We start from the raw sequence: 19,320 nt of genomic DNA, 5'->3' as shown, positions 1-19,320 counted from the left end.
AAAACGTTGTCTAATTTCAAGAAGGAATTGAATATCGGTCTTGGGGATAAAGGGATAGGGGTGGAAGGTGGGATCAGGGAATTGAACTTGATGATCAGCCATGATCATAATGAATGGCAGAGCAGGCTGGAAGGGCCGAATGGCCTCCTCCTGTTTCTACGTGTGGCACCCTCGGGTTTCTAGACCGAGAGGTTTTGGGCTCCGGACCCCTCCAGAGCCCAAGGTCCTGGCTGGAGCTTCAGCGCAGTGCTGTGGGAGTGCTGCAATGCCAGAGGTGCCACCATTCGGATCAGGCTAAGGCCCAGCGGCCCGGTTGGTTGGATGTAACAATTGCCACAACTTTGAAGAAGAGCAGGGGCTTTGCTGCAGAAGAAGTTCAAAATCTGTCCTTCAACCAAGATCTCCAAAAAGAAAATTATTGTTTTCTGTCTGTGAATTATCTGTACTTTCATTTATTGTCACACGTACCGAAATTCAGTGAAAAGTATTTTTCTGCGGCCGAGGGAACGGACACAGTACGTACATAGTCGACAAAAAGAATAATCAACAGAGAACATTGACAAATGATACAGTGATTGGTTACAGTGCGGAACAAGGAGCCAAACAAAGCAAATACATGAGCAAGAGCATCATAGGGCGTCGTGAAGTGTTCTTACAGGGATCAGATCAGTCCGAGGGGGAGTCGTTGAGGAGTTCAGTAGCTGTGGGGAAGAAGCTGTCCCTATGTCTGGATGGGCGGGTCTTCAGACTTCTGTACCTTCTGCCTGATGGAAGGGTCTGGAAGAGGGCAAAGCCATTCTGGGTGGGAGGGGTCTCTGACAATGCTGTCTGCCTTCCTGAGGCAGCGGGAGGTGTCGACAGAATCAGTGTGAGGGGTGGCAAGCATTTGAAAGACATTTAAACTGCTCTGTGATTTGCTTGGTGGAATCCTGTTGATGTGGAAGGTGCTAGGCAAATGCAGGCTCTTTCCAACAGGGGCTTTGTTTCCTGAACACGCAGGGCTGGGGGAGGGGACGTGGGGGTTGGGGTGGGTTGGGAATCGCAGTCTCCTCTGGGATTCATCACCCTAAACATATTGCTCCCTTCCGGCAGGTGAAGGAGCTTGGCACCGTCATCTACAACTGTAGCTCCCTGGCTGAGGATCTGGGCAAGATCTTCGAAGAATACTGGACCATAGGTGGACCCAACAGCAGCATCCCATCGCCCTGGCCCAGTAATTACTCCACATCCTTCAACGAACAATCCCCCATGGAACTGGACCTCGACGGGACTCCAGCCAGCGTCTATTTCTCAGTAAGCTTCGCAAAAAATGTTGGCTGATGCCAACCGCAGGGAGGGTGCGGGCGTGGTGGTGGTTGGTTCCTTCAGTTGGTTCGTCACCCGCGTCCCTCAGCGTTCGGCCTTCTCAGTTAGCGGTGGACGCCACCCGGTCGAACCTGAGGACCTCCACCCAGGGTGCATCACTCGCAGCGCCGGCCCTAGGGTTGCTGGCGCCCCGGGCAAGCTGAACTTCAGCGCCCTTCGGGGGGGGGGGGGGGGGGCCGAGGGGGGGGGGGGGCGGGGCCAGACGGAGGGGGGGCGGACGGGGGGAGGGGGGGCGGGCAGAGGGGGGGACGGGGACGGGGGCGGAGGGGGCCGCCCTGGGGGAGGGCGGCCACCGCGCATGCGCTGGTTGGCACCGGCCCAACTGCGCATGCGCGGGACCCGAGCCTCTGGCGCCCCCTCGCACATGGCGCCCCGGGCGACTGCCCGAGTTGCCGGTACCTTGGGCCGGCCCTGATCACTCGCCTCAGTGCTTTCTCCTAACACTAAGAACACCAGAAAAAGAGCAGGGGTAGGCCATTCGGCCCTTCGAGAATGCTCAATAGGATCATGGCCTATCTCAGGCTTCAACTCCTCCATAAACCAGAAATCTGCCTCATCCCAACCTTCAATGCGTTCAACAGTGGAGCACCCACAATCCTCTGGGGCCGGTAACTCCAAAGATTCACAACCCTTGGATTGTTCTAGATGCCGATCTCCTTATCCTGAGAACGTGCCCCCCGTGTTTTAGACTCCAGCGGGAACAATCTCTCAGCGCCACCCTCTCAAACCTCTTCAGAGTTTTATTGAGATTGGCCCTCATTATTCAAACTCCAGGGAAGATAAACCCCATTCACTCAGTCTCCTGTCACAGGACAACCTCCCCTCACCCCGGCGACCAGTTTAGTGAACCTTCTCTGCACCGTCTCCAATGTGAGTATATCCTCCCTTCAACGTGGAGACCAAACAGATGTGGGGGAGGGGCTGGATTTTCAGGCCGCCCTTGCCAGCAGGAGCTTCTGTATCCTCCAATCATCACCTCCCGCCGCCAAGAAATACACCACGGGGGAGGGGTGTGTGGTAAATCCCCCCCTCTCCCCCCCCCCCCCCCCCCCCCCGCCCCGTGGTCTTGCCTAAACCCTGTATAACTCTCACAACATCTCCTTATTACCGTACAACAAGCCACTTGCTATCAAGGCCAACATGTCATTTGCCTTTCCATTGCTTGCTATGTGCTAACTTCCTGTGCTCCTTGTACAATCACATTATGGGGAGGCAGTGGTGTAGTGGTATTGTCGCTGGACCAGAGATCCAGGGTGATGCTCTGGGGACCTGGGTTCAAATCCCACCAAGGGTAGATAGTGAAATTTGAATTCTATCAAAATCTGGAATTACATGTTGAATGGCCATGAAACAATCGGCGATTGTCGTAAAAACCCATCTGGTTCATTAATGTCCTTTAAGGAAGGAAATCTGCCGGCCTTACCCGGTCTGGCCTACATGTGACTCCAAATCCATAGCAATGTGGTTGACTCTTAACTGGCCCCTTCGAGGGCAATTAGGGACGGGCAATAAATGCTGGCACTGCCCACGACACCCACAATGAAAAAAAGAAAACGGTCTCTCTGAACATTGGCACTTACAACCTTTTATAAAATTCTGCTTTCCTATTCTAAGGTCTAAATATCCCAGTCCTGCATGCCGTGGGAATCATTGTGAGGAGGGACAGTAAATAATAGAACAATTAGAATCCGCACAGTGCAGGCGGAGGCCATTTGGCCCATCGAGTCTGCACCGACCCCACAAAAGAGCGCCCTACCCAGGTCCACTCCCCCGCCCTATCCCTATAACCCAGTAACCCGCACATCTTTGGGCTGTGGGAGGAAACCGGAGCACCCGGAGGAAACCCACGCAGACACTGGGAGAACATATAGAACAGTACAGCACAGAACAGGCCCTTCGGCCCTCAATGTTGTGCCGAGCCATGATCACCCTACTCAAACCCACGTATCCACCCTATACCTGTAACCCAACAACCCCCCCCCTTAACCTTACTTTTATTAGGACACTACGGGCAATTTAGCATGGCCAATCCACCTAACCCGCACATCTTTGGACTGTGGGAGGAAACCGGAGCACCCGGAGGAAACCCACGCACACAGGGGGAGGACGTGCAGACTCCGCACAGACAGTGACCCAAGCCGGGAATCGAACCTGGGACCCTGGAGCTGTGAAGCATTTATGCTAACCACCATGCTACCCTGCTACCCCTCTCCGCCGACTCCGCGCAGACAGTGACCCGAGGCCGGAATTGAACCTGGGTCCCTGGCGCCATGAGGCAGCAGTGCCGCCCATTGCTATTAGAAATCCCTGCAGACTGTTGACACGATGGAATCTACTGCATCCACCCAAAAAAACGAAATTGCTAGACACAGAACTCTCCATATCACAACTTCCTTTAATAAAGACACTGCCCAATTTAAAACTCGAAACCTGTCTGCTCTTGCTATCAACTCCTTATAAATGAGCTCAGCAATTTATGATTTTTGAGGAAGAAAATGGAAAGAATCCTTATGATCTTGAAAACAGTGATACAATCACTGGCAAATTCCAAAACAGCTCTAAAGATTAGCATTTTGAATAAACCACTCTACAGGCTTCTTGGATGGTGAATGAGAGGGCGAGCCTTTGAGGTGATTGGCAAACAAAGCCATGGCCACAAGAGGAAAAACGGTTTTCCCTCGTCGAGTGATCGGGGTCTGGAATGCAAAGAACAAAGAACGATACAGCACAGGAACAGGCCCTTCGGCCCTCCAAGTCTGTACCGGTCATGATACCACCCTTGGGGCAGCACGGTGGGGCAGTGGGTTAGCCCTGTTGCCTCACGGCGCTGAGGTCCCAGGTTCTATCCCGGCTCTGGGTCACTGTCTGTGTGGAGTTTGCACATTCTCCCCGTGTTTGCGTGGGTTTCGCCCCCACAACCCAACAATGTGCTGGCTAGGTGGATTGGCCACGCTAAATTGCCCCTTAATTGGAAAAAATGAATTTTGTACTCTAAATTTTTAAAAAATGCCACCCGTGGCCAAAACCCTCAGCACTTCCTCGTGCCGTATCCCTCTATACCAGGGGTGGGCAAACTACGGCCTGCGGGCCGCATGCGGCCCGCCAAAGGTCTTTATGCGGCCCACCAAGATCAAGTCATCAAAAAAAAAAATTTTTTTTTTTGATAATAATTTTTTCTTTATAAGGTTAATGGGGGGGGGGGGGGCTGTTGGGTTACTGGTATAGGGTGGATACGTTGACTTGAGTAGGGTGATCATTGCTCAGCACAACATCGAGGGCCGAAGGGCCTGTTCTGTTCTCTGTTCTAGAACATAGAACAGTACAGCACAGAACAGGCCCTTCGGCCCTCGATGCTGTGCTGAGCAATGATCACCCTACTCAAACCCACGTATCCACCCTATACCCGTAACCCAATAAACCCCCCCTTAGCCTTACTTTTTTAGGACACTACGGGCAATTTAGCAAGGCCAATCCACCTAACCCGCACATCTTTGGACTGTGGGAGGAAACCAGAGCACCCGGAGGAAACCCACGCACACACGGGGAGGACGTGCAGACTCCACACAGACAGTGACTCAGCCGGGAATTGAACCTGGGACCCTGGAGCTGTGAAGCATTTATGCTAACCACCATGCTACCGTGCTTCTATGTTCTATATGAGGCGCCCAGAATCATAACCGGGTGAAGCGCCATTTTTGAAAAGTAGAGAAAAAGAGGGCTAAAGGCAGGATGCCTCCGGGGGAAGCGCTGAGGTATATGCCGCACGCTAATTGGTTACAACCGGGACTATTAATTAATATACTATGCGGCCCTTTAAAATTGTGAATTTCTGAATGTGGCCCTTGCACGGAAAAGTTTGCCCACCCCTGCTCTATACCCATCCTATCCATGTGTTTGTCAAGATGCCTTTTGAACGCCGTTAATGTATCTGCTTCCATAACCTCCCCTGGCAACGCATTCCAGGCACTCACCACCCTCTGTGTAAATAACCTGCCTCGCACATCTCCTCTAAACTTGGCCCCACGGACCTTAAACCTATGCCCCCCGGTGACTGACCCCCTCCCCACTGGGAAAGAGTGCCTGTCCCATCCACTCTATCCATGCCCCTCATAATCTTGTAGACCTCCATCAGGTTGCCCCTCAACCTCTGCCACTCGAATGTAAACAATCCGAGTCTATTCAGCCTCTCTGCATAGCTAACACCCTCCAGGCCAGGCAACATCCTGGTAAACCTCCTCTGCATCCTCTCCAAAGCCTCCACATCCTTCTGGTAGTGTGGCGACCAGAATTGTGCTCAAATTCCAAGGTGCGGCCTTACAACTGTAGCATGACTTGTCATATTTTATACTCGATGCCCCGTCCAATGAAGGCAAGCATTCCGTCTGCTTTCTTGACTACCTTGTCCACGTGTGTTGCCACTTTCAAAGATCTGTGGACCTGCGCGCCCAGATCTCTCTGACTTTCTATGTTTAACGTGCTGCCTGTGAGTGTGGTGGAGGATTAATCGTGGCTTTCAGAGGGGGAAATGGATAAGCCCTTCCTGTTCCTGTGGTAGATGATGATCGGCCGAATTGGTTATCTGAAGCTGTCTGGTACCCTGGGCAGGATCATTCTATTCCTATCTACTGTCCCGCCTGACAGTGTTGGACAGTTTGACTGATGGCAGATTGGGCTTGAGTTACCGTTGACCTCTTGACCCCCTTTGGCTTTCAGAGCTCCCCCCTCTCATTGTGTTCGGAGGGACGAACGGACGACCTCACCTCCATCCTCAGCATCATCGATAACGCGGATAAGTTTGTTTACGTGGCGGTCATGAATTATATTCCAGTGACAGTCTTCTCTCATCCCCAAAGGTAAAAGGACCATCCTATATGTGTGCGTGTCCAGGTCCACCTCGCTCCCTCTTTCCCCCTCTCTCGCTTTCTGGGATAGGTTTTCTCCATTGAGGTGGGAAGCTCCAGTTGGGATATTTCTTCCGGAGACACGGATGGGGGAGGGGGCCGGGGGGGGGGGGGGGGGGTGTTTGGGGGAGGGGGGGGAGGTGTTTGGAGGTGGACCCATGCCAAGGCAGGCTATTTATAAAGCCTGCCTCCATTCTCATGGGCTTCATCACCAATTGTTTTTTTATACTTGAGGCCCTCTAGCCCTCACCCCTCCTCAACCGTCTCCCTATACTCCTTGCATGCCCCTTCCTGCCCCTTCCATGCCTCCGTGCTCTGCGTGCCACTTTCACAGCCCCCTCTGCTTGCTCCATGCTCGCTCACCCAGTGTGCCCTAGACCAAAGGAGTCACAAAGTGACAATATTATGCATTCGCAAATATCCATTCGGAAACCTGCTTTGAAAAAGCAGCCAATCTTATAAAAGTGTCAATCAGACAGAGGCTTTATAGTATCAATAACAGAAGCTTTACCTTAATTCACAACTCAAACATACAGACATTGAAAACAAAATTTATTAAAACCTCTTAAAGATGTTAGTCAATCGAAGCATACACTCCATTTCCGCTTGTGGAAACAGACCCCTGCTGAGTATAATTCGTCAACAAGTCTTGGAGCTCAGCCAAGCATTCAAGATGAGGCCATCTTGTGAATTGTGTGAACAGAATAACTCGCTCAATGTCTCTGTCAATGCTCCCTTTCTGTTTTCCCCTCTAACCACCTGTCTCTCTCCTTGTTTGTCTGTCTGTCATTATGTCTCTGTCCTTTTTTTCCTTCGTTTTTCTCTCTCTCGCATACTCTTTCTGTTTTAATAATTAAGTGTGAAAGTTAAGTTCCTAACATCTGTCTTCCACTAGTTTGAACTTTGTCCTGCTCTTGCAGTATCATTTAAAGTATCGTCCAGATTTTCCCATTCCCATGTCTGGAAGATCTGGAGTTCCAGTCTCCAGCTCATCTCCTCTCCCTGAGCCAGTTTGCAGCCGGGTTTGAGCACTGTACCTCTGAGGCCAGAATGCCCCCGCTGAGGTACAATTGTTCGCCAGGTTAGCCATGAACCACAACCAATCAGAAATCCACATCTGGCTAAATACACTTTGATGGGTAAATAATAAGTGGGAGCGAGACAGTCTTTGGTGACTTTACCTCAATACTCGCAGAGCGTCTGCAGGTGAACCTAAACCTTTTTGTGGTCTTGGTAACATTTTCAACAACGCCCAGTTTATTTATTTATTTATTAAAGCCTCATAAATATGTTAGTCAATCAAATCAAACACTCCATTTCCGCTTGTGAAAACAGACCCCTGCTGAGCTAATTCATCAGCGAGTCTTGGAGTTCAGCCAAGCATTCATGATCCTTGTCACAAGGGGGCTGTTTAGCACAGGGTTAAATCGCTGGCTTTGAAAGCAGACCAAGGCAGGCCAACAGCACAGTTCAATTCCTGTACCAGCCTCCCCGAACAGGCGCCGGAATGTGGCGACTAGTGGCTTTTCACAGCAACATCATTTGAAGCCTACTTGTGACAATAAGTGATTTTCATATCCTTTCTGAAGTGCGGTGCCCAGATCTGGATGTGGTACTGTAGCTGAGGCTGAACTAGTGTTTTTTTTAAAATAAACTTAGAGTACTCAATTCGTTTTTCTCCAATTAAGGGGCAATTTAGCGTGGCCAATCCACCTACCCTGCGCATCTTTGGGTTGTGGGGGTGAGACCCAGCCAGACATGGGGAGAATGTGCAAACTCCACACGGACAGTGACCTGGGGTTGGGATCGAACCTGGGACCTCGGCGTCGTGAGGCAGCAGTGCTAACCACTGTGCCACCGTGCCGTTCCAATGTAATTCTTGAATGCCAACAAAAACAAAACGGCAATAAAGCAGAATAATAACGTTCAGTATATAATTATTAATGTTTTCTATAATAGATCAATGTATAATATATTGTGTAAATATGAAATTCTGTTCTAAAAATACTTTGGAAAAGTGTTGTTACATTATGTAGTCACCAGCCTATTATTTAGATTTAGATTTAGATTGAGTGTCACGTATATCGAGGTACATTGAAAAGTATTGTTCTGCGTTCAGTCCAGACAGATCATTCCATACATGAAAAATATAGGACATATGATAAATACACAATATAAATACATAGACATAGACAAGAGGTGAAGCATTATTTCAGTTGAGCCATTCCATCTCACTCACCTAAGTCAGGAGGCAGCAGATTCACAGGTTGAGGGTCCTGAGGTGGCTATTGTTGGAGACCAGGAGGTTCTGCAGTGCCAGGGTTTCACCCAGCCAGGGTTGGGTTCTGCCAGGCCACAACGCGGCTGTGGGTGCATGTCACAATCGGGGCTGGGTGAAGCAGCCAGAGGCCCAGAAAGCCAGGCTGAGAGATGAGCAGGGCAAGGGGCAGGACTGGACGCAGGGTCCTGGTGCAGGGTGGCGTCACCGAGGATTACATAGAGTTTACAGTGCAGAAGGAGGCCATTCGGCCCATCGGGCCTGCACCGGCTCTTGGAAAGAGCACCCTACCCAAGGTCAACATCTCCACCCTATGCCCATAACACAGTAACCCCACCCAACACTAAGTGCAATTTTGGACACTAAGGGCAATTTATCATGGCCAATCCACCTAACCTGCACATCTTTGGACTGTGGGAGGAAACCGGAGCACCCGGAGGAAACCCACGCACACACAGGGGAGGATGTGCAGACTCCGCACAGACAGTAACCCAAGCCGGAATCGAACCTGGGACCATGGAGCTGTGAAGCGATTGTGCTATCCACAATGCTACCGTGCTGCCCAGGAGGGAGAGCTCACAACCCCATTCACTGGTTCTGCGACCCCCGATTGGGGTCATCCACTAAATTATGATTTCCTCTGACTGCCTGGGGGAGAAGGTCCATGACCAGCTCCACACACTCTCCGTAATCTCACCCATAGCCTGCGTCTACATATCGCCTGGCCCATAGGAACAGGAGGAGGCCACTCAACCCCTCCAGCCTGTCCCGCCATTCAATGAGATCATAGCTGATTTGTGGCCTAACTCTATATACCTGCCCCTGACCCTTATCCCTTAATACCTTTGCTTAGCAAACATCTATCTATCTCGGATTTAGAATTAACTGTTCGAGCTTCAACTGCTGTCTGTGGGAGACAGACCTCTACCAGCCTTTGAGTGAAGAAGTTCTTCCCGACATCGCTCCTGAACGGTCTGGCCCGAATTTTTAGACTATGCATCCGAGTTTTAGAATCTCCAACCAGTTTATCTTTATCTACTCTGTCTTTCCCTGTTATTATCTTGAATATTTCGATCAGATCACCCTTTTACCTTCTAAATTCTGGTGAAAACAGGTCTAATTTGAGTGATTTGTCCTCGTAACTCAACCCCCTGTATTCCAGGTTTCGTTTTAGTAAACCTACGATGCGCTCCCTCCAAGGCCACTATATCCTTCCTAAAGTGTGGTGCCCAGAACTACTCACAGTGACTCCAGGTGGGGCCTAACCAGGGATTTGTGAAGCTACAGCCATCTCTTCACATGTGACATGATACTGAAGCCCTGATTGGCCCCCAGGGTGAACACGAAAGACCTAACCAAGTGTCTTCCCAGGTGTCCTGGCCAATGGCAATCCATCAGAATTACCTCATTGGGGCGGCACGGTGGCCCAGTGGGTTGGCTCTGCTGCCTCACGGCGGCGAGGACCCGGGTTCGATCCCCGCCTGGGGTCACTGTCCGTGTGGAGTTTGCACATTCTCCCCGTGTCTGCGTGGGTTTCGCCCCCACAACCCAAAGATGTGCAGGTTAGGTGGATTGGCCATGCTAAATTGCCCCTTAATTGGGAAGAAAAAAAGAATGACCTCATTAAGAAACAGGTGACCTGGTCCTTAATATGTCACTTTTTTATGGGATCTTGCTGGGCACCGTGTCCCTCCAGCAGCTTAGCAACGACATGTCAAAACAGCGCTCCCTCGGATGTGAAATGCGCCACAGAAATGCAGGTTCCTTCTTGAAATGAAAATGGCTTATTGTCACGAGTAGGCTTCAATGAAGTTACTGTGAAAAGCCCCTAGTCGCCACATTCCGGCGCCTGTCCGGGGAGGCTGGTACGGGAATCGAACCGTGCGGCTGCCCTGCCTTGGTCTGCTTTAAAAGCCAGCGATTTAGCCCAGTGAGCTAAACCAGCCCCTGATTTTTCAGGCGCGGCAGGTCAATCTCATCCAATGGATCTCAGGAGGATGATGGGAATGGGACTTAGGGGGCGGGGCAAGGTTGCAGGACGCATCTACATGGATGGGGGTTCCCCGGCGTTGGCCCATTGGCAAAGTCGACGCTGGCTCATGATGATTTTAACTTTCACCGTTTAGGTACTGGCCAGAGATTGACAGACACTTGCGGAAGGTAGCGTTTGAGAAGAGGGTGAAGGTGAAACTCCTCATCAGCTGTTGGCCGCACTCCAACCCCTCCATGTTCCCGTTCCTCCGCTCGCTGGCAGCTCTGAACGGGTCGGCGTCGCTAAATGTGGAAGTGGTGAGTGAGTGGCCATCTCGAAGGGCAGGCGTAGGGCGAAACTGATGGGATCCTTGGCTGAGAATCCCTTCCTTGCAAAGGCGTGTTTCTGGATATTCCTCTTAATCTACTACTCAAAGGCAATGTCACAGGAGAGGCCATTCAGTCCCTCGAGCCTGTCCTGCCAGTCAATTAAGAACAAGGAAAAGTACAGCACAGGAACAGGCCCTTCGGCCCTCCAAGCCTGTGCCGATCATGATGCCCTAACTTTAAAAACAATGATCTGCCCTTACTCGGTCCGTGTCACTCTATTTCCCGGCCCAAGTGTTATCGAGCCAAAGCTTTACAATTCTTTCTGATAAATGAATCCTACTGCTAGGTTTTTTTCTTCTCTAAACGATACGTAACCCTCTTATCGGAGGTCTTGAGGCACGATGGGTAGCACCCTTCCCCAAGCCAGAAGCAGCAGGTTCCAGTTCCTTGATGGGCCAAGGAAGGCATCAATGTGCAAAGTCCTCCCAACGCACGCCAATAGCGGTAAGAATGGGAGGGAGTCCTGGTCAGTCACGAGAGCGAAAGAATGTTGGAGCCTTGGCCATCACTATCCGCAGCTCCAGACGGGGGAGGCGCTGGCGTAGTGGTATTGTCATTGGGCCAATAATTCCGGAGAGCCAGGTTAATCTCCTGGGGACTTGGGTTCGATTCCCACCGTGGCAGATGGTGAAATCTGGAATTAAAAGTCTAATGGCGGCCATTGTCGATTGTCGTAAAAACCCATCTGGTTCACTAATGTCCTTTAGTGAAGGAAATCCGCCGTCCTTACCCGGTCTGGCCCACACGTGACTCCAGAGCCACAGCCAATAACCTCGGAAATGACCGAGGAACCCAGTCAGTTCAAGGGCAATTAGGGATGGGCAATAAATGCTGACCCAGCCAGCGATGCCATTCGTTATCTATTCTTTTGGGGATGTGGGCATCTTTGACAATGTTGCCCATTTCTAATTGCCCTTGAACTGAGTAGTGTTCTCAGTCATTTCAGAGGACAGTTATGAGTCAGAGAGCAAAGAAAAGTACAGCACAGGAACAGGCCCTTCGGCCCTCCAAGCCTGTGCTGACCACGTTGCCCGTCTAAACTAAAACCATCTGCACATCCCTGGTCCGTATCCCTCTATTCCCATCCTATTCATGTATTGTCAAGATGCCCCTTAAACATCACTATCGTCCCTGCTTCCACCACCTCCTCCGGCAGCGAGTTCCAGGCACCCACTACCCTCTGTGTAGAAAAACTTCCCTCGCACATCTCCTCTAAACCTTGCCCCTCGCACCTTAAATCGATGGCCCTGGGAAAAAGCTTCTGATTATCCACTCTGTCCACGCCCCTCATCATTTTGTATAATAATAATCTTTATCAGTGTCACAAGTCGGCTTACATTAACACTGCAATGAAGTTACTGTGAAAATCCCCTAGTCACCACATTCCAGCACCTGTTCGGGTACACTGAGGGAGAATTCAGAATGTCCAATTCACCGAACAGCACGTCTTTCGGGATTTGCGAGGAGGAAACCGGAGCACCAGGAAGAAACCCACGCAGACACGGGGAGAACGTGCAGACTCCGCACAGACAGAGACCCAAGCCGGGAATCGAACCCGGGTCCCTGGCACTGTGAAGCAACAGTGCTAACCAATGTGCCACCGTGCCACCCGAGACTTCCATCAGGTCGCCCCTCAACCTCCGTCGTTCCAGTGAGAACAAACCGAGTGTATCCAACCTCTCCTCATAGCCAATGCCCTCCAATAACAGGCCACATCCTGGTTAAACCTCTTCTGGACCCTCTGCTGAGCCTCCACTTCCTTCTGGTAGTGTGGCGACCAGAATTGAGCACTGTATTCCAAGTCAACCACATTTCTGCGGGTCTGGTGTAACATGTAGGCCAGACCAGGTAAGGCTGGCAGATTCCCTTCACTAGAGGGAACATTAGTGAACCAGATGGGTTTTTAAAACAATCGATAGTTGTCACGCTCGCCATTACTGAGACTAACTTTCAATTCCAGATTTTTTTAATTGAATTTAAATTCCACCAGTTGCCGTGGTGGGATTCGAACCCATGTCGCCCAGGACAATAGCCCCGGGCCTCTGGATTACTAGCCCAGTGACATAAATACTGCATCACCACCTTTCGGGATTTGTGGGAGGAAACCGGAGCACCCGGAAGAAACCCGCGCAGTCACGGGGGGAAGAACGTGCAGACTCCGCACAGACAGGGACCCGAGCCGGGAATCGAACCTGGGACCCTGGCGCTGTGAAGCAGCACCCCAGCAACACCCCTTCTAATTTGGTTCTGATCCTGATGTACCTGTGATGTACCCTGTCCGGGATCAATGCACCCATTCTGAGGAGCGGTGCTCAGAATGGACGGCAGTGCTCCAGACTGAGTCGCAACCAGAGTTTTATTCATCCGTGACATAGCTTACACCTGTTTGGAGGTGGTGGCATAGTGGTATTGTCACTGGGCTAGCAATCCAGAGACCCAGGGTAATAGTCTGGGGTCCTGGGTTCGAATCCCACCCCGGCAGATGGTGCAATTTGAATTCAATAAAAATCTGACGATGGCCGATGAAACTGTTGTCGATTGCCGTAAGAATCCCTCTGGTTCAGTAACGTCCTTTAGGGACGGAAATCCGCCGTCGTTACCCAGTCTGGCCGACCGACATGTGACTCCAGACCCACACAGCGATGAGGTTGACTGTTAACTGCTCCCTCTAAAATTGAGTGTGACACTCAATTAGGGATGGGCAACAAATGCTGGCCCAGCCAGCGACGCCCACATCCCAAGAACGAGTAGAAATAGTATTCGAGACCCTTTGTCTGACATTCCGATGGCCTTTCAAGTGATTGCTTGTACAGTCAAACTGATTTTCAGTGTTTTCCCCACTTGGATCCCTAAGACTCTCTGGGCCTTTGCCGTCCCGATCTTCTTGTCAGAGTGGGCTTCACCCCCCCACAAACCCCCTTAAACATTGCTAATCAATGCAGTGATACAATAATCCTTAACTGCTATCTTTACTTCCAATCAAACAACAAAACCAACTCTGGTCCCAATCCACTTTGAAATACAGTTAGCACTCAGGAACACTTGCAGACAAAGGTGTTTTGAATATTCCGTTTTGAGGAAAGATTTTTTCGGACGGCTTCAAGAAAGAGACGTGACCCCCCTGCCAGAACAATTTAGAATCTGTGGCTATATTACTTCAGAAACTTTCTCAGCTCACCTTCCAGCCAAAAACTAACCCTGAAAAACCCCTGACTACCTCAACCCCTGGCTCCTCCCATTAACTACATCATCTCACTAAACTGAACACAATGTCTCTGATTAACAGCTCCACGTTGTCCCTTTTTAAAATAAATTTCGAGTACCCAATTTTTTCCCCATTAAGGGCAATTTTAGCGTGGCCAATCCATCCACCCTGCACATCTTTGAGTTGTGGGCGTGAAACTCACGCAGATGTGGATAGTGACCCGGGGCTGGGATCAAACCTGGTTCCTCGGCACCATAAGGCAGCAGTGCTAACCATTGCATCACTGTGCTGCCCAACAGGGATCCCTCTTAATATAAATAAAAATCCATTAACCCAAACTTTTACGATGCTTTAATTACACTTTTGGTTAGAAAAAGCCTCACTGTCTTGCAAACTAGGATTCTTTAAAAACATGTCATATACGCACTAACCCAGGTGTTTAACCCTTCCTGCATTCAATAGATATAATACAATACACCTGAAATCCCTAAATCCACCTCACTTAGCAACACATTGGATCTCCTGTTTAACCCATCAAGGGAGCCATCACCAGCATTTCCAGCGGGGCGGTGCATTGCTGTCGAAACGCGCAGTAACCTTCCCCGTTTCATCCTTGCAGAAAATCTTCGTGGTCCATTCGACGCATAAGCAAAAAAAGATCCCGTACGCACGGGTCAATCACAACAAGTACATGGTGACGGACAAAGTGGCCTACATTGGTGAGTGGACATACAGCCCATCTGATTCTGCGCATGAATTGATTGCAAAGTGCTGGTGAAAGGGCTCAGTGTAGATCGGTGTTTGATGGTCAGCATAAACACGATGGGCCAAAGGGCCTGTTTCTGTGCTGTATGACTCTAATAGTGAATCTATGATCAGAAGACTAGTGGTTATAGGAAAGAGATGCTATATCCTAGACTCTTACTGTCCTGATACAAACACGGAATTTTCTCTTGATGTGGTTTCTATGGACTTCCAGAAGGCATTCGGCAAGGTTCCACATAAGAGACTGCGAGCTCAAATGAAAGTTTGTTGAGAGCAATTTGTTCGGCTGGTTAAGAGATTAGCCAGAAGGAGGCAGTCAGTAGGGATGATGGGTGTGTGGCGATACTCAGATGGCACGGTGGCACAGCGGTTAGCATTGCTGCCTCACAGAGCCAGGTACCCGGGTTCGATTCCCGGCTTGGGTCACTGTCTGTGCGGAGTCTGCACGCTCTCCCCCGTGTCTGCGTGGGTTTCCTCCGGGTGCTCCGGTTTCCTCCCACAAGCCCCGCAAGACGTGCAGTTGAGATGGATTGGCCTTAACGCATTGAATAAGAGGGACGATGGCAAATGACTCAGACGTGGGTGTGCCGGGCACGATTTCTAAATTTGAGTATTTCCCAAAACGTGCATGATTGTGAACTGTGAGGAGGGTCGCCAATTAGCCTTAAGCGAGCGTGGACAGGCTGGTGGAACGGACGGGTAAGGAGGCAGAAGAGATTTAAATGCAGAGAAGTGTGAAGTGATTCATGGTGATGGGAGGAGTGAAGAGAGGCAGAATAAAATAAAACGTGCAATTCGAGTCGGGTGCAGGGGTAGATGGACCTGCATATGTGTGTGTACAAATCATTGGAAATGGCAGGAGAGTTTGAGAAACTGGTTAATTAAACATGCGGGCTTTATAAATACTGCACAGAAACAAGCGGTTCATATTGACTAAAGCCCTGCAGATGCTGAAAATCAGTTCATGTTAAACTTGTTTAAAACACTGCTTCTGGGCTCAGGGTGGCGTAGTGGTTAGCACTGCTGCCTCACGGCGGCGAGGACCAGGGTTCGATCCTGGCAACGGGTCACGGTCTGTGTGGAGTTTGCACATTCTCCCCGTGTCTGCGTGGGTCTCACCCCCACAACCCAAAGCTGTGCAGGGTAGGTGGATTGGCCACGCTAAAATTGGCCCTTAATTGGAAAAGAAAAGAATTGGGCACTCTTAAATTTATAAAAAAATAATAAAATTCTGGTTCAGCCTCAGCTAGAGTATCGCATCCAGTTCTGGGAAGCGTACTTCAGGAAGGATGCAGGAAGGGTTCAAGGATGGATCGGGGAGGTTGAGAGTGCGGTCTTTTGGAGAAGAGAAGGTTGACAGGAGATCACGGAGGGTCTGCACAGAGTAGAGAGGGGAGAAACCGTTCCCCATTGGTGGAAGGGTCGAGAACGAGAGGACACAGTTTAGAAGTAATTGGGGAAAGAAGCAATCGCGACACCGGGAGAAACCTTACCCCTCCAGGGAGCGGTTCGGAGTGCGCTGGCTGGGGGTGTGGTGGAGGCAGTGACACCCCATGGCTTTCGAAAGATCACTGAAGCAAAACTGTGATAACCCTCATGAGCCCCTGTGGGGCTCGTTGTGTAGGGGTTCCCATAGTAACAGCTGAGGCCAGTCCAGCTGGGACTTGGAATGGAGCCTTTTGAATACCGCCCCAGACCCTGACTGGGAGTATCCATTAGTCCCGGGCTGGGATACCAGTGTTGTACACCGCAGGTGTGGCCTGACGTTTGACTTAAAATAAGTTTGGTTCAACCTTTATCTTCGGGCATCCAGGATTACTACATAAACAGTTTGTAAGGACAAAAGTCACAGGACTGGGTCAGTCTTTCACAAAGCCAGCCAGAGGTCAACTGTGCTGGAACAAAACACTGATTCAGGAGGTTCAAAAACAAACAAACAGAGAAAACAGGGAACTATAGAGCTTAGAACTATAATTACAGGACGGGGTTAGATACAGAGTAAAGCTCCCTCTACACTGTCCCCATCAAACACTCCCAGGACAGGTACAGCACGGGGTTAGATACAGAGTAAAGCTCCCTCTACACTGTCCCCATCAAACACTCCCAGGACAGGTACAGCACGGGGTTAGATACAGAGTAAAGCTCCCTCTACACTGTCCCCATCAAACACTCCCAGGACAGGTACAGCACGGGGTTAGATACAGAGTAAAGCCCCCTCTACACTGTCCCCATCAAACACTCCCAGGACAGGTACAGCACGGGGTTAGATACAGAGTAAAGCTCCCTCCACACTGTCCCCATCAAACACTCCCAGCACAGGTACAACACGGGGTTAGATACAGAGTAAAGCTCCCTCTACACTGTCCCCATCAAACACTCCCAGGACAGGTACAGCACGGGGTTAGATACAGAGTAAAGCCCCCTCTACACTGTCCCCATCAAACACTCCCAGGACAGGTACAGCACGGGGTTAGATACAGAGTAAACTCCCTCGACAATGGTCCAGCGCTGTCTCTCTGCTGGAGGATGCAGGCCAGGATTCTCCCCTTTCAACCACCCCATGTCCCTCAGATGATGCCGGAGCCCTGCTTCGTCCTGAAACACTGGGAGTGCTGTGTAAGTGAGGGAAGCACTGGTGATGTGTGCTGGAAACAGGAGAGGCTGGCACGAGTGTGGGATCGTTACTCACCGAGACGTGGAGTGTGCAGGAACAGGAACCTCAAACGTCCGTTAAAAGATCACAGCTCACTGCTCCCCTCCACCCCCTCCTCCATCCCTGGCTGCCCCCGATCTGGCTCTTGGTCCTCCTTGGTGAACCAACCAACACTGGCAGGAAGGCTGGCACGCAACCAACCCCCTCATCGCCCGCACGTACTCCGGACACAACACCGCAGATAAAGCAAAGCTCTGAAGTTGTTACAGTTAATATTACGGCTCGCGTACGTACACCTCTCCCTGATAGTCAGGCGGCTCCAAGGCTCGATTAAACTTGGTTTTTTTTTTGTGTGTGTTTCAGGAACGTCCAACTGGTCTGGTGACTACTTTGAGGACACAGCGGGCGTGGGCCTGGTGATAAACCAGAGCAGTTCGAGCTGGCGTTCCGAGGGCCCGACTGTGCAGGAACAACTACAGAGCGTGTTTGAGCGAGACTGGTCGTCTCGTTACAGCAAGGTGCTGAATAGCGGGGACAAACTGAGTAGAAACTGTAAACTTATCTAACCGGCCAGAGGCGATATCACTCATTCTAAGGTCTGAAACTAAATCAACTCGAGGACCAAGACCCCAACAAAACACTGAAACTGATCGGCAATCCTAAACGATCTTGAATCTCATTCATTCGAGTCCATCATGGTGCCCTATTCACCAGGACGTGAAAGCGGAGGAAGTGATCACTGATTTAATTCCATTGGGAGCTTTCCTAATCATCTGGCATAAATTCGGAAATAGATCCACAGAATTCCAAGACTTTGTTACATTTCTCCAGGACTTCTGCAGATTATCCAAGGAACTCTTGCGGAAATTCAACCTCGATAGAAACCTGTACTCCAATGATGCTGCCTCAGGCATGATACACCTGATTTATCACCGTCGCCTCCATCACACTCCCGACTACTCACAGATCAGAATATGGGGCCAGGTCTACAGTCCCTAAGGGGGACATGTCCCTAACATGTCCTGGGACCGAGTCAGTCTCAGTCCAGGTCAGCCCAGTGGGTTTTGGACCATTGCATCAAATTGGCCTTTATTCAGCAATCAGACACTCATCGAGCACAGGTCAGCAACGAGAAGGTCGTGTTAGCCAGTGTTGACCAAGTCTCAGATTGCATCGTGATGTAAGCAAAAAGCAAGGGAGCTTTACTCTGTATCTAACCCCGTGCTGTACCTGTCCTGGGAGTGTTTGATGGGGACAGTGTAGAGGGAGCTTTACTCTGTATCTAACCCCGTGCTGTACCTGTCCTGGGAGTGTTTGATGGGGACAGTGTAGAGGGAGCTTTACTCTGTATCTAACCCCGTGCTGTACCTGTCCTGGGAGTGTTTGATAGGGACAGTGTAGAGAGAGCTTTACTCTGTATCTAACCCTGTGCTGCACCTATGCTGGGAGTGTTTGATGGGGACAGTGTAGAGGGAGCTTTACTCTGTATCTAACCCCGTGCTGTACCTGTCCTGGGAGTGTTTGATGGGGACAGTGTAGAGAGAGCTTTACTCTGTATCTAACCCCGTGCTGTACCTGTCCTAGGAATGTTTGATGGGGACAGTGTAGAGGGAGCTTTACTCTGTATCTCACCCCGTGCTGTATCTGTCCTGGGAGTATTTGATGGGGACAGTGTAGAGGGAGCTTCACTCTGTATCTAACCCCGTGCTGTACCTGTCCTGGGAGTATTTGATGGGGACAGTGTAGAGGGAGCTTCACTCTGTATCTAACCACATGCTGTACCTGTCCTGGG

General features: G+C 50.5%; 1 protein-coding gene across 2 annotated transcripts in view; it reads left to right on the top strand.

The window, feature by feature from the left end:
• Positions 1–18,834, top strand: part of LOC119957787 (5'-3' exonuclease PLD3-like) — a 39,432-nt gene extending 20,598 nt beyond the window's left edge. For both annotated transcript variants that reach the window (XM_038785873.1, XM_038785872.1), the window contains exons 8-12: positions 1,093–1,293; positions 6,079–6,218; positions 10,671–10,833; positions 14,730–14,829; positions 17,892–18,834. In XM_038785873.1, the coding sequence (XP_038641801.1) occupies positions 1,093–1,293; positions 6,079–6,218; positions 10,671–10,833; positions 14,730–14,829; positions 17,892–18,094 (807 nt within the window). In that variant the 3' untranslated portion in view covers positions 18,095–18,834. The remainder of the gene's footprint in view (positions 1–1,092; positions 1,294–6,078; positions 6,219–10,670; positions 10,834–14,729; positions 14,830–17,891) is intronic.
• The last annotated feature ends 486 nt before the right edge of the window (positions 18,835–19,320 follow it).

Source organism: Scyliorhinus canicula, chromosome 27 (assembly GCF_902713615.1).
Source record: "Scyliorhinus canicula chromosome 27, sScyCan1.1, whole genome shotgun sequence".
Classification (NCBI taxonomy): domain Eukaryota; kingdom Metazoa; phylum Chordata; class Chondrichthyes; order Carcharhiniformes; family Scyliorhinidae; genus Scyliorhinus; species Scyliorhinus canicula.
Note: the sequence above shows the minus strand (reverse complement) of the source record. Positions and strands in the feature narration are given on the sequence as shown.